We start from the raw sequence: 12,338 nt of genomic DNA, 5'->3' as shown, positions 1-12,338 counted from the left end.
ATGACATAACGCGTTACAATATAATGTCTTATGTAATATCACTTATAATATATATATATTATATAGTTGTTTATAAGTTTTGTAAGCTGATGTACATGGATGAAATTAATTTTTTTTTTATTAATTAATTATGATGTCCGACAGTGTACAAAAGACAATTAATAATTTATATATGTATATAACATTTTAATCTCCTGTTTATTAATGAATAAGATAAACAACTTCTGTTTGTCTTTTGCTTGTCACTTGTACATATTATTATCACAATATTAACGTCGGCTTTATTCGCCCTCCGACAACGTTTAAAATAATATGTCGTTATGGAAACATTGAAACAAGGAACGTACAAAAATCTATTACCATCGGCGAACTACGCGCTGAGGTGCATAAATATTATCATAGGTATACACTATAACCATGTAAGTTAAAAGCTTCATGTTTATCGCCTATGTGTGTTTATCCTTAACCGAACTAGACTGAGTGAAAACCCTACACGGTATATTAGATTTTATTATTCACCTCTTTGTACGGATATTCTTTTTTCTAGAAGTCGATTTCCTTTTAGACAGTTTTCGTCTTGGAGAAAAAAAGTTAATTAAAATCACCACCAAATTTCGCCTTTATATCGCCAACATCTCATTAATTCACATTCTCGATAAAGGCCGGCTAAATGAAAATGATATATTGGTATAAGGCAGTAGGTATACTGAATACTAATATACAATTACTTATTTATATATTTAGTTACTTTTGTTCCAAATAACATAAAATATTTCGACAATATATTCAACAACGGATATAAATGGAAAATAAGGAGTAACGGTATAGGTATTATAATTTATAAGTATATATAGATTACATAGTAACTAAACGTGCTACAGTATAGTGGTATATATATCGTAAAGCGTTTAAACCCTTTACTGGTCCATGATTAATATCAGTTGCGTGTATACATACACATTCATGTTTAGCAGATGTCAACAACTCGAAAGTCAACAATCATTGCATTCAATTATTTTTTTTTAAATAATGATTTTACATAATTACAAAACTTAAAGTTGGTTTAGGTACTCATTACTCATATTATTCACTAAAATACTACCTTTTAAAAAAAAAATCTAATTTTTATGACTGAGTTTTAGATTTATTTTAAATTTTATATTTTAATGATCATCTTCAATCTAAATCTAATATTATGAAACAAAATATTTAAATGAATATTATTTATTTTTACATTTTGTATTCATTATTATTAGTATTATTTAGTATTACGAAAATTCAAATATCAACATTTTATATATACTAACAAAATATAGTTTTATTACACAAAAATATGTAGACACCTAAGGAGTAAGGACACCTTAGGAAAATAATGTGGTCACATTCATACTTTTTGTCATTTATAGATAGAATATAATACTATCACGTATATTATTTTAATTTATTAAAACACGGAAATTGGCCAACGTAATAAGTGTAATGTAGTAAAAATAATTACCTCTTTATATAATACACAAACCAGACACCCTGACGGTCATCTGGACAAATACGAATGCGTTGACTTCAAATAGAATAGGTCAGACCGACCGGCGTATATATATATACGCCAAATGAATTGCGCTCAACTTGAAATTAACTCTCGAGGAAATCAGATCAGCCGTTTTTCACTCTCTCACGACAGACTAATCAATAATCTGATATTTCTGGCACTATAGTATATTGTTCTTTATAAATTGCGTTCGAAATTTCAAATGGTTTTTACCAATCATTTCATTAAATAAACCTATTTAATATTTATATACAATAGAAATACTTGACTATGGTTATCAAATTTTTTTGTAATTGCCACTACACGTGTTTGTGAGTCATGGCATTTTGCAAAATTATTACTTCCTGTAATGTTTGTAATATTTTATTGACTAGTTTTTCAATTAACAAATTAATATAGCCAAAAATAAAATTAAGGACAGATAAAATAATTAATTATTATTCATTATGATGATATAATAAAAAAAGAAAATGAAAAAATACGAGTAATGTGTATAAAAAAAATTTGGTATATCTATCGTAAATAGTAGATACTATAATGCCACTCACCACTCACGTGACGAGACTCCGTAGAATAATATTTAAACAATTGTTAATGATACCTATCAGTAGTGTATCTAAATGAGGAGGGAATACTCGTACACCCCAAAACATCATTATTTCTCAATTCAATTTATTTTATTACCTATATATATTTTGTAATCACTAATCAGTAAGTTATTTAGGTTAACAAACTTAATGTACTATAATGTATCATTGTTAATTATATAATAATTCTAATACTTTTATGCCTAATGAACGGTTGTTTCTTTGTGTATTGCAACAAAATAATAAGATTGATTTTGTCAAAAAATTTTATTGAATAAATATTTCCATTTATCCACTATTTTTTGATAATTTTTCTCACTTATCAAGAAAAATGAGGAGATTTAACTGGTTTTCCACAAACTCAAAATACCAACTGCATAAAATTTTCTATCAAAAAGAAGATTAAAGTAAATTTTCTGTTCCAAAGCATAATAACAAACACAAAAATAAAGAATAATAAAAATACACATAATTGTACAACCAATAAAATTCACTTTCTGCTCTAGATCTAAAAATATCGAAAGCTATTTGATCACTCGCAAAGAAGCAATATCAAAGTGTATAATATAGTTCTTATATATATCATATATCTTATCGTTTGTACAATATTATACAGACAAAATAAAAACATGTTTGACTTAAAAGTTATATATTTAGTCTATATTTTCTGTGAAGATTTTCAATTTTATTGAAGAATATTTTTGATTGACAATATCCGATAGACCATAAATACAAAAAACACAATTTTTATGAAACAGTAATTTATGATTGAATTTAATTATGATAGTCTTGATTTGTTTTTAATCTTATTAATTTTTTTTTTACTTTTTATTAAATTACACTCGAAGTCATTTTATAATTTCCTCGAAAATATATTTGCAAGTCAGATTAATTTATAACAAATCAACAGTGTAATTTATATTGTAAATTTGTACGCTTGTCAAAAAATTTGATTATTCGTTCATCCTAATTATCCGTGGATTTAAAATTCCTTTATGCACATTTTTTTAAAATCTTGACCATTTTAAGTTAAGCCAAGCTCTACTAAGAATAATAATACGATAATTTATCACAGAAGCTTTCAAGTTAAGAAATATATTCACTCAATCACTCAACGTCTTTAATACATTTTTGTTTTAAATCCCCGTGTTTTTTCATAAATAAATTTTCTTTTTAAGTTTATTTGATTTAAATATGAATATTTTAATTTTACGGAGTTTACGAAATAAAAACATACTACTCTTCTAAAAATTTAAAACTTTATATTAATCATTCCTGCTAAAATGTTTTTAATAAAAAAATTCTTTCTAAAGGAAATAAGTCAAATATCAAAAGGCATATTTTTTCGAATTCCTAGCATGTAATTATTACAATTATATTTTTCTATTAACACTCTTTGAGTACTAAAAAGATTCTTATAACAGTAATGTATAACTCATTTTTAGTTAAAAAATGATATTATTCTTAAGAAGCTGTTTTTTGATGTTTAAGTTTAACAAGTTCAAATTTCTAATAATAATATATTTTATTACAATATCATAGCTTTCAAATTTGTAATTATAATACATAGCACCGCTGTAATACTTAACACCAAGGGAAGCACAGTAATTGCTTAAATGACAAAATATTTGCATTTTTTCCATAGTGTTTTATAATTACAACAATACATACATCACACAAGTGTTTAACTTTGCAATGTTAAAATTACAAATACCTACAAAAGTTTACTAACCATTACCGACCTCTTGGAAAGTACAGAAACCACCATCTCTCGACATCCAACTTTGACTTAACTTGGTATACCAAATACATTTTATACGAAATTATTTTCCACGCCTACTATACCTATAATTAACATGATATGTAATTATTTTGATGGTGTTGATTCGAAACTAAGCCCAAATAGTTATTAATATTATACTCATACTAAAAAAATACCAAAAAACGCATATAATTTTGGTACAATTTTGTTTTGGAAAATTGTATTTTTTTCCTTAGTACCTATAGATACTATTATTTTGATCGTACAGTTATTGTGACTTTCAATCATTGTACAATACTTCAATGCCTATTTTAAAATATATGTATGCTTTTGCGGAAATTTCACCTAAAATAATCGTATGCAATACACAAGACAAAAATAAATTATAATTATCCAAACTTAGTTTAAATTATATGCAAAACACAAAATACATTGAGAGTGGTACTGCTTACGCTGCGTATACGTAATAATAGAGGGCGACACCAAATAATATAATGACCGTCGCCTTATGGGGTTTGGCGGTAGTCAACCTTTGTCCCTCCAAATTATTTTTGTCATTAATCTAATGCTTGTAGTAGTGTGCCCGGTGCACTACGGGATAAAATATTTTAATTATTTGTCGTAGAAATATTGTTACTTAATTTATTGTTATAAACTTACTGTTTTTAATTAATTTAATATTATCCGTTTTTCAGCTCCTTACAACATACGAAACTTAAACGACGCCGTGTTCTCCAACCCACTAGGGACAAAACAGTGTAAAGTTTCAGGAGTGCTTTATAATCACAGTCAAAAGGTACAGTGTGCGATTTTAACATTTTATTACAGCTGTAAATTAATTATAAGTATAACTACGATGCTGCACAGCCGTTCGTAAGAAAAACGTAGAATATATATTATTTTTGATTCGATGTGCGTACGAACTTAAATAATAATTTAACTGAACTATACAATAGGTATATTATTATAGGTACTTTATCCTATTCGTTTTATACACAACTGCCGGCTGCCACAGTATATACCTTCGCGCAATTAATGATATAGCCGTTTTTTGTATGCCTTTATGTATATATAGATGATGGGTTTTATACATAAAACATCATGCGTTGTTAACTTACGCGTATAAGGTATACATACAATATTATAATTTAGTATACAGCGGTGGATAAGGATACTACATATAATCTATGTCTATAATATCATATATCAATGTTGGAATAGTATACGGATAATGTTTTACGAAAAAATAAATGTTAGGTATAGTGTATAATACTTTGATTGTTTTTCGATGTTTTTCGCTCGATTTAATATTACCAAAATAGGCGTAGGTATAGCTCTAGTTTTCCAATAATTTTGGGTGAAACATATACCCATATTATTTTTGGGGCAGCTCAAGTCTCCCCCAACTCTCTAACTGCTCTAAGGCCCTTGTAGTGCATTTATCAATTCTTATATTAATTAATTATAATATAATATAATATCGTATTTGTTATGTAGATACGCCCGACACTAAACTATAATACCATTGGCCGTTGCCAACCGGATCGAGACTGCACCCTTGAACGACCGCAGGCATTCTGTAAATTAACAATTTCTAAATTGATTATATACCAATATTCGGTTTTACCTAATCAATTTCAAATTTCCTTCTCTGATTTTCGGGCATCATACCTCATCTTAATGAATTCCACTAATTATACATGCAAAATTAGCGTGTCAAACTACCTACTTAAATTAAAATGACTGCAGGCTGTAGCGATGCGGACATCCGTCATCTTTAGCTTTATTATTTATTGATCGTCTATAAAATTATTATATATGTGCGGTAAATTGTTTGACCTCACCCCCTTACCCAACACAGAAATTGATCGAGTAATCAAAGGGCTTGGACTGCTACGAGGTTTTTATGGTATTATGGTATTAAACAATTAAACCATACTATTTACATAAAGTACATAATATTATATTAATATTAAATAATTAAATTACATATACGAACGTAAATATAAATGTAATGTTACGTGCAACGGCGATCATGGATTCAGCATGTAATATACCGAGTGATTCTTTTATCAAACAATACTCATTATTTCAAAATCTATTAATGTTTTTGAAAATATTTTATTTTCATAATTTCCATTCAAAATAAAACAATTTTTATTTTTTTTATTGCTATAATTTTTCAAATTTTTTGAATGACAACATATATTTTTAATTTTATATTCTGAAATACAATATTTTTCGGAATATTTTGTTACATAAAAATTGAAATTCGGCCGAGTAGTTTATCAGTTATAAATATTTAAAGTTTAGGTGAGTGAAGAAGTATAGGACAACATTTGCGGGGTATCCCTGCACTACTTCACTCCACTTATCTAAACTATCTATAACTCTAAAGTCAAAACTTATGTACTACTCCAAATTTCAATTTTTACGTATCAAAATATTTCGATAAAAATTCTTCACATTATGATTGTCAAAAAAAATATAAGTTTCCATTTGAATTTCTAAAGTGACATTTATAGGTACTTATATTATACGCTATAGCATTTAGTCACAATAATATAGATCATCTTGAATAGTCAGTTTTTTAAATTTAATTATTTTACATTACGTATTCAATAAAAAAAACTGTCCGTTCAATGTACAAATATTATATAACAATGATTGTATTTACGTTTAACAGATACTGTTTACCGACCACTGTAAAGCATGTATTTGCATCGACGGTCAAATATTTTGCTATTGGCAATGCGACGACACAGCTGCTCCTGCAGACACAATGGTCGAAGAGTTCGACGGCGAACCGCAATCCACGTCCACGACAAACAGTAATATATAACAATAGAAAGATATTTCAATATGTGTGCGGTCTAAATGAATATATATATATGTATAATATATATTCATACCTATACGTAAAACGGCTATATAAATGTAGGATTCATGTCTGTTTTCAATTAAAAAAAAAAAAACAAACAATTTACAAATCTATTATTGGATGACTATTTGACATTATAATTTATCACATAGGTACATACATTCATATACGTATACCTATTTATCGTTTACCTTTATAAGCGCACAGTGTACAATTCAACAGATCTGAAAAAAAATAACTGTAGTTTTTGCTTGTTCTTCATTTTTTGACATTCGTATTATTCAACTCACGTTTAACCATCATATCAGTTTAATATTATACTGCAGTGTTATTAAGATATTCAAAGGCCACAGTTTTAAATTTTTTATTTTCTTTAAATACTTACTATGTGAATTTTTTCTATGCCAACTATATTTTGTCAGTTATCATATAACTTTCGAACATTACTCATTAGTTATAACTATTATAACTTTAAATGTTATACCAATACATTTCGAAAACCTTTAGAAGTACATACAAATAAGTAAATTCTTTTTACAAGCACTATGTTAACACTGTATATATATATACCTACTACTATACTAGTAAATTGAGCTCAACGCGGAATCGTTTTCGTAATGCGCAGTGATTTATTATTACTTTCAAATTCATAATATGTATATAAATATTATGCAACACTACAGCATATGTGTACGGATTAGGTACACGGTGGTGAGCAAAGCGGCAGTCTCCATATCCGTGTCCTGTCCGTTCTTTTTTTTTTTTAACGTTTTTACCAAAGCTTTTGTGTTTACAGTAAAGGTATATAAATATAACAGCTTGACATTTGCAATATTTACGAGTTAAAACAATCCTATACACCTAGGAGTATATGTGTACATGTGCACGGTAAAACACTAACCTAAAGACAATAAATAATCAGACAGAACAAAAGCTCGGTGTATGGGGAAAAAACATTTTAAAAAAAAACCCGTCATTATTGTACATGTAAATAATGTAGCGATGATAGTGATAACTGTGTGCGTATATTAAAGGGATTTAAATTTTTTGTATTGTAATTCTCTATCGTTTTCTAGTAGGTATATATAGTGCACGGACGTGCGCGTATGGTGCATCGAGATCCGTAGCTGAAGGGGTAACTGGCAAATAATATGCAGTTTGGCGTATTACATAATATCCATACCCGACTATGTGTAGTATTATAAGTTGAAGTGTTTTTACCAATGACTGTGCAGATAGAGAATACAGTTAAAGATATAATAATACTTATATTAATGAAAATTTTATCTCGAACAATAATTCTTTTTTCTTTCTCATTTCATGTCCATTCTACTATAGTACAATGATGCTGTATATTTTAGTAATTCTCGATTTTAAAAGACATATTATATTATATGGATATTACCGACAATTTTCATTGTAATATTACCATTCTCGGAGTGCTTTAACAATATTATGTAATAAATACGTATATTTTTTAATTAACATGAATTTATTAAGTGTACTTACATTATTTAAAATTAAAAAGTTTCATTTTATAATTATTTACAGTAGAACTAGAATCAACTTAATATAATCTACCAAGTTTGGTTATCGAAAGAATAAATAACGCTCATAAAACCTCTTCGTGAGTTTGATCAAATACACGCTTCCATATTTTTCGTTATATTCAAAATAATTATTACCTATAGTTAAGTTAGTATTAGAGTTACAAATCTTTTATATAATTATATATTTATATGTATAAATTAAGTAGGTATACAAATGAAGCATCAGGGAAGTTATTCCTACTTACAGTATATTATGGTCGACATTATCCATGTCTATGTGTAGCTGTAACCACAATATCGAACTATTTAAAAGCCATGAATCATTAAAGCAGAATAATATACGCATTACGTCTTGCATAATATTGCTACTCTCTATCTCTTCTAACTCTATTAGGAACAATGTATAAATAATTTAAAGATTATCAAAGATGATTTATGTTTAACACTTTATTGTCAAGAGAAATGTATATACATATAGCTTTGTATACGCCTCGCTTTAATCTGAACAATATTTTTGGTAAATTTCTTTCAGTAATATTGACTACATTCGAAACCGATGCGAGTTCGAAATCAACAAACTTTGTACCTCACTCGAGTCCCTCAGACGTCTTACAGACAACCACCGTGACACCCAACGAAGACACCGAGGCATTTTGTCTCGTTATGGGTAATGTATATACCGCAACAATTTATCGCGAAATCACGTCGATCTGTTCTGATCAAATAACAATTTATTATCTGTTGTTATTAATATCGAATTTATTTTATACGCAGGAGTTAGATATAAGCCCGGTAGCATTTTACCGAGGGACGCGGGATCCTGTCTGGAATGCCAGTGCGGCCAAAACTCGCAGATCGCATGCAGCCCAAAGGACTGTATTACGTTGAATTCGTTAAGCGACGAGGATACCTCCGAACCGGAATTCTACGGCAACAATAATGGCGAACAGAACAACGGCAATTTCAATATGGACATGTTTGCCGTCAACGTCGTTTGATGGAAATGGACGAGAGAGCTAGAGAGAGAAAATTTTATGTACATTAAATGATGCGTCTTTTACGATCAATATGCGATTTGTTTTATAAAAACAGCTATAATAATATTACTACCATTGTAATGCCCGCCAAAAATGTAATAGTAATAATTATTATTATATTATGCCCATATTATTAATTAAATAGTTATGTTTTTTCGTTTTGTAATTTTTAATTTGAGTTTATACATACATTTACATAGTTTCTTTTTATTAGTATTTAATTTTTTACAGTGAACAATTGTCTTTTTTTAATTACAAATTAATTAGTAAGAAATCCTCATTAAATAAAAATACGAGCTGTGACCGTTTAAGCATAAGAATATACCCTCATGTGGATACTATGTCCGCCTTCGAAATTCGTGGTTTTGCCATTAATAATACCGAATGACAGAAAGAATATATTACTGTAATTTGTCCGTTTTTATTTAAAAATTCAAACAAAATAACCACAAACAGAGCTTGTCGACGTCTTGCTACTTCTTGTTCAAAAAATATATAAAAATATTGTATATTTAACATATAATACCATATACGCACTATTATTCCCTATTATAGTAGGTGCGGTATATCGCGTAACAGGTACATTTTAAACTGAATATCGGAAATAATGATCTCCTACACTGTACCCTTCATCTTGCAGAATTCGCAATTTTGTAAAAATGATTTGGTTAACGGTGTTATATTTTTACGGGTTTTTTTTTATTTCACATCCATAAAAATAATAACGGCAATTTTAAATATTATACCATTTCAATTTTCAATACACGGTATGTGATAGAAAGACCAATTCGCTTAGGACATCGTCGTATAATACGGTTCAGACATAATATTATTATGTCGTAGACATTATGTAATAATAATAATTTAAGACCTATATATAATGCGTAATTCTAATTTTGTTTTATTTTCCGTTTCATATTGTATTGAAACTAAAAAAAAGTATAATATGTTAGCTATAGACCAATATAAGGAGGTGCATAAAACATTATACTCGCCGCACGTTTAGAGCGGCTGATTTTGCATCCGTTACGCGCAGTCGACTTCTGGTTGGTCTTACAAACTTCCATCCACCACCTACTATGGCGAACGGCATGGTTGACCAAGTGATTTTAGATGCGCGACCGGTAGTTATGCTCTTCGTGCGGCGAATATAAAGATCCGTTCTTTAGAGCAGTCATTTTTCGGAATAATTACCATAACAAATTTTTTTATTATTCTGTTTTATGGAAAATCTTTTGTTTTATTATTCTTGGTTTAAAAAATGATCATAATGATTATCCCGTTAAATGATTGTTTTTAAATTTCACTTTAAATGCATGTGATATTTGGCTTCAAATTTTTCCCTGCATTCAAATATATTATTCTATATATATTCAATAATTATATTTTAGGTGCCATACATATAATATATAATATTTTATATATATATATATATATAATTATACTATATATTTATCTTGAGCAACTTGGTCTTTCTGCCCTATCACAATAATGCAATAACTCATCTCGACCACGTCAACAGACCACAATATTATCATAAAAAAAAACTATAATAATATAAATGCCTATAGTAACTAGTGCTACTAGCTGTATTTTATGACCCAAATGTATGTATATATATTTTTATTTTTACATATGTGAATTTTCATACAAAAGATAGTAACTGGCTACTACAACGAGTATTCATTATGAATTATTTAAATATTTTTAAATTTAAACTAATAAATACATTTTATATCGTTTATTAGTAAGTATTATATATATATATATATATGTATGTGTGTGTGTTATACAATATTATTATTATTTTTTATTTTATAAAATATAAGCGTATGATTTTTGTTTTTTTTGAATTGTGCACTGTGTATACCATTATTATTATATTATATATATAAGTAGTATAACGATTTTATTTTTTATTACTTATATAGTTATATAAGTTATTAAAAATGTAGACGTCCTTATTAGTGTTATTCGTGATTACAAATGTATACTTAAATAATTAAAAATTTCATTCGGATGAAAAAGTCTTAAGTAAAATATACTATTGTAAAAAACCTCTATAACTAGGTGCATACATAACTTCTCTCTTGCAAAAATACATTTTTTTACGATCTAATTTAATTTTTTTAAATAAATTTATAACTCTTTCGTTAAATTTACATTTGTATACTTATTCTCATTAAATATTGTTAAATAATTAGAAATTACTATCATTATAATTATATTATACTAAATTATAATTTAAGTACCTCATATCTATAGTCATAACCTGTATACTTAGATTTGTATACATCAATTTCATAAAACATATCTACATTAAGATATCATATAGTGTTTCAAATTTAAAAAAATAATGTAATAAGTAGGTACCTTACTTACTGAAATTAAGGATATAATATTATAATGTGTGTGTATAATCTGAATATTTATATCATTTATCAATTAGCACCCTACTTCGATTATTTTATGTTAAATTTTTCAATAAATATTATTACATTATAATCCAACTATTCACCTTGATTATACTGCTGTTATTAAAATAGCGTGGATGCATCAATTAAATTATCTTCTAATTTATCATTCGTTGTTTTTTTTTTGTAAATAAGCGCGTCCACAGTTTAATCTTCTATCAAATACATATTGTTAATACGCCTAATCTACTTTATATATAAGTAAAGTTTCGTTGCTCTTACAACCTAACTTATGGATCAGCAACAATCATAAGTTTGGGCCCCAAAGGGAGTGAATGCTATAAGGAATTTAAGCACATGACAATATAATGAAACATACCAGTAATATATTGAACCTCGATAGCCGCGGTGTAGCTAAAACTATATTTATAGGTACCTAAAACGTCGTGTAGTGGTAGTTTATTATTATTGAAAATATTATGTACATATTAGACGTAAAAAATCACTACTACAGTCTACAGGAGTACGGGGTACTATAGAAAAATATACCCTACGTTT

General features: G+C 27.6%; 1 protein-coding gene across 1 annotated transcript in view; it reads left to right on the top strand.

The window, feature by feature from the left end:
* The window catches only part of LOC132917072 (uncharacterized), a 56,484-nt gene extending 44,535 nt beyond the window's left edge, over nucleotides 1-11,949 (top strand). The window contains exons 2-5 of the mRNA XM_060977608.1: nucleotides 4,594-4,694; nucleotides 6,585-6,729; nucleotides 8,862-8,996; nucleotides 9,104-11,949. Coding sequence (XP_060833591.1) covers nucleotides 4,594-4,694; nucleotides 6,585-6,729; nucleotides 8,862-8,996; nucleotides 9,104-9,327 — 605 coding nt within the window. The 3' untranslated portion in view covers nucleotides 9,328-11,949. The remainder of the gene's footprint in view (nucleotides 1-4,593; nucleotides 4,695-6,584; nucleotides 6,730-8,861; nucleotides 8,997-9,103) is intronic.
* Nucleotides 11,950-12,338: the final 389 nt, after the last annotated feature.

The sequence above is a fragment of the Rhopalosiphum padi genome, chromosome 1 (assembly GCF_020882245.1).
Source record: "Rhopalosiphum padi isolate XX-2018 chromosome 1, ASM2088224v1, whole genome shotgun sequence".
NCBI lineage: Eukaryota > Metazoa > Arthropoda > Insecta > Hemiptera > Aphididae > Rhopalosiphum > Rhopalosiphum padi.
This window is presented reverse-complemented; position numbering and strand designations above follow the sequence as displayed.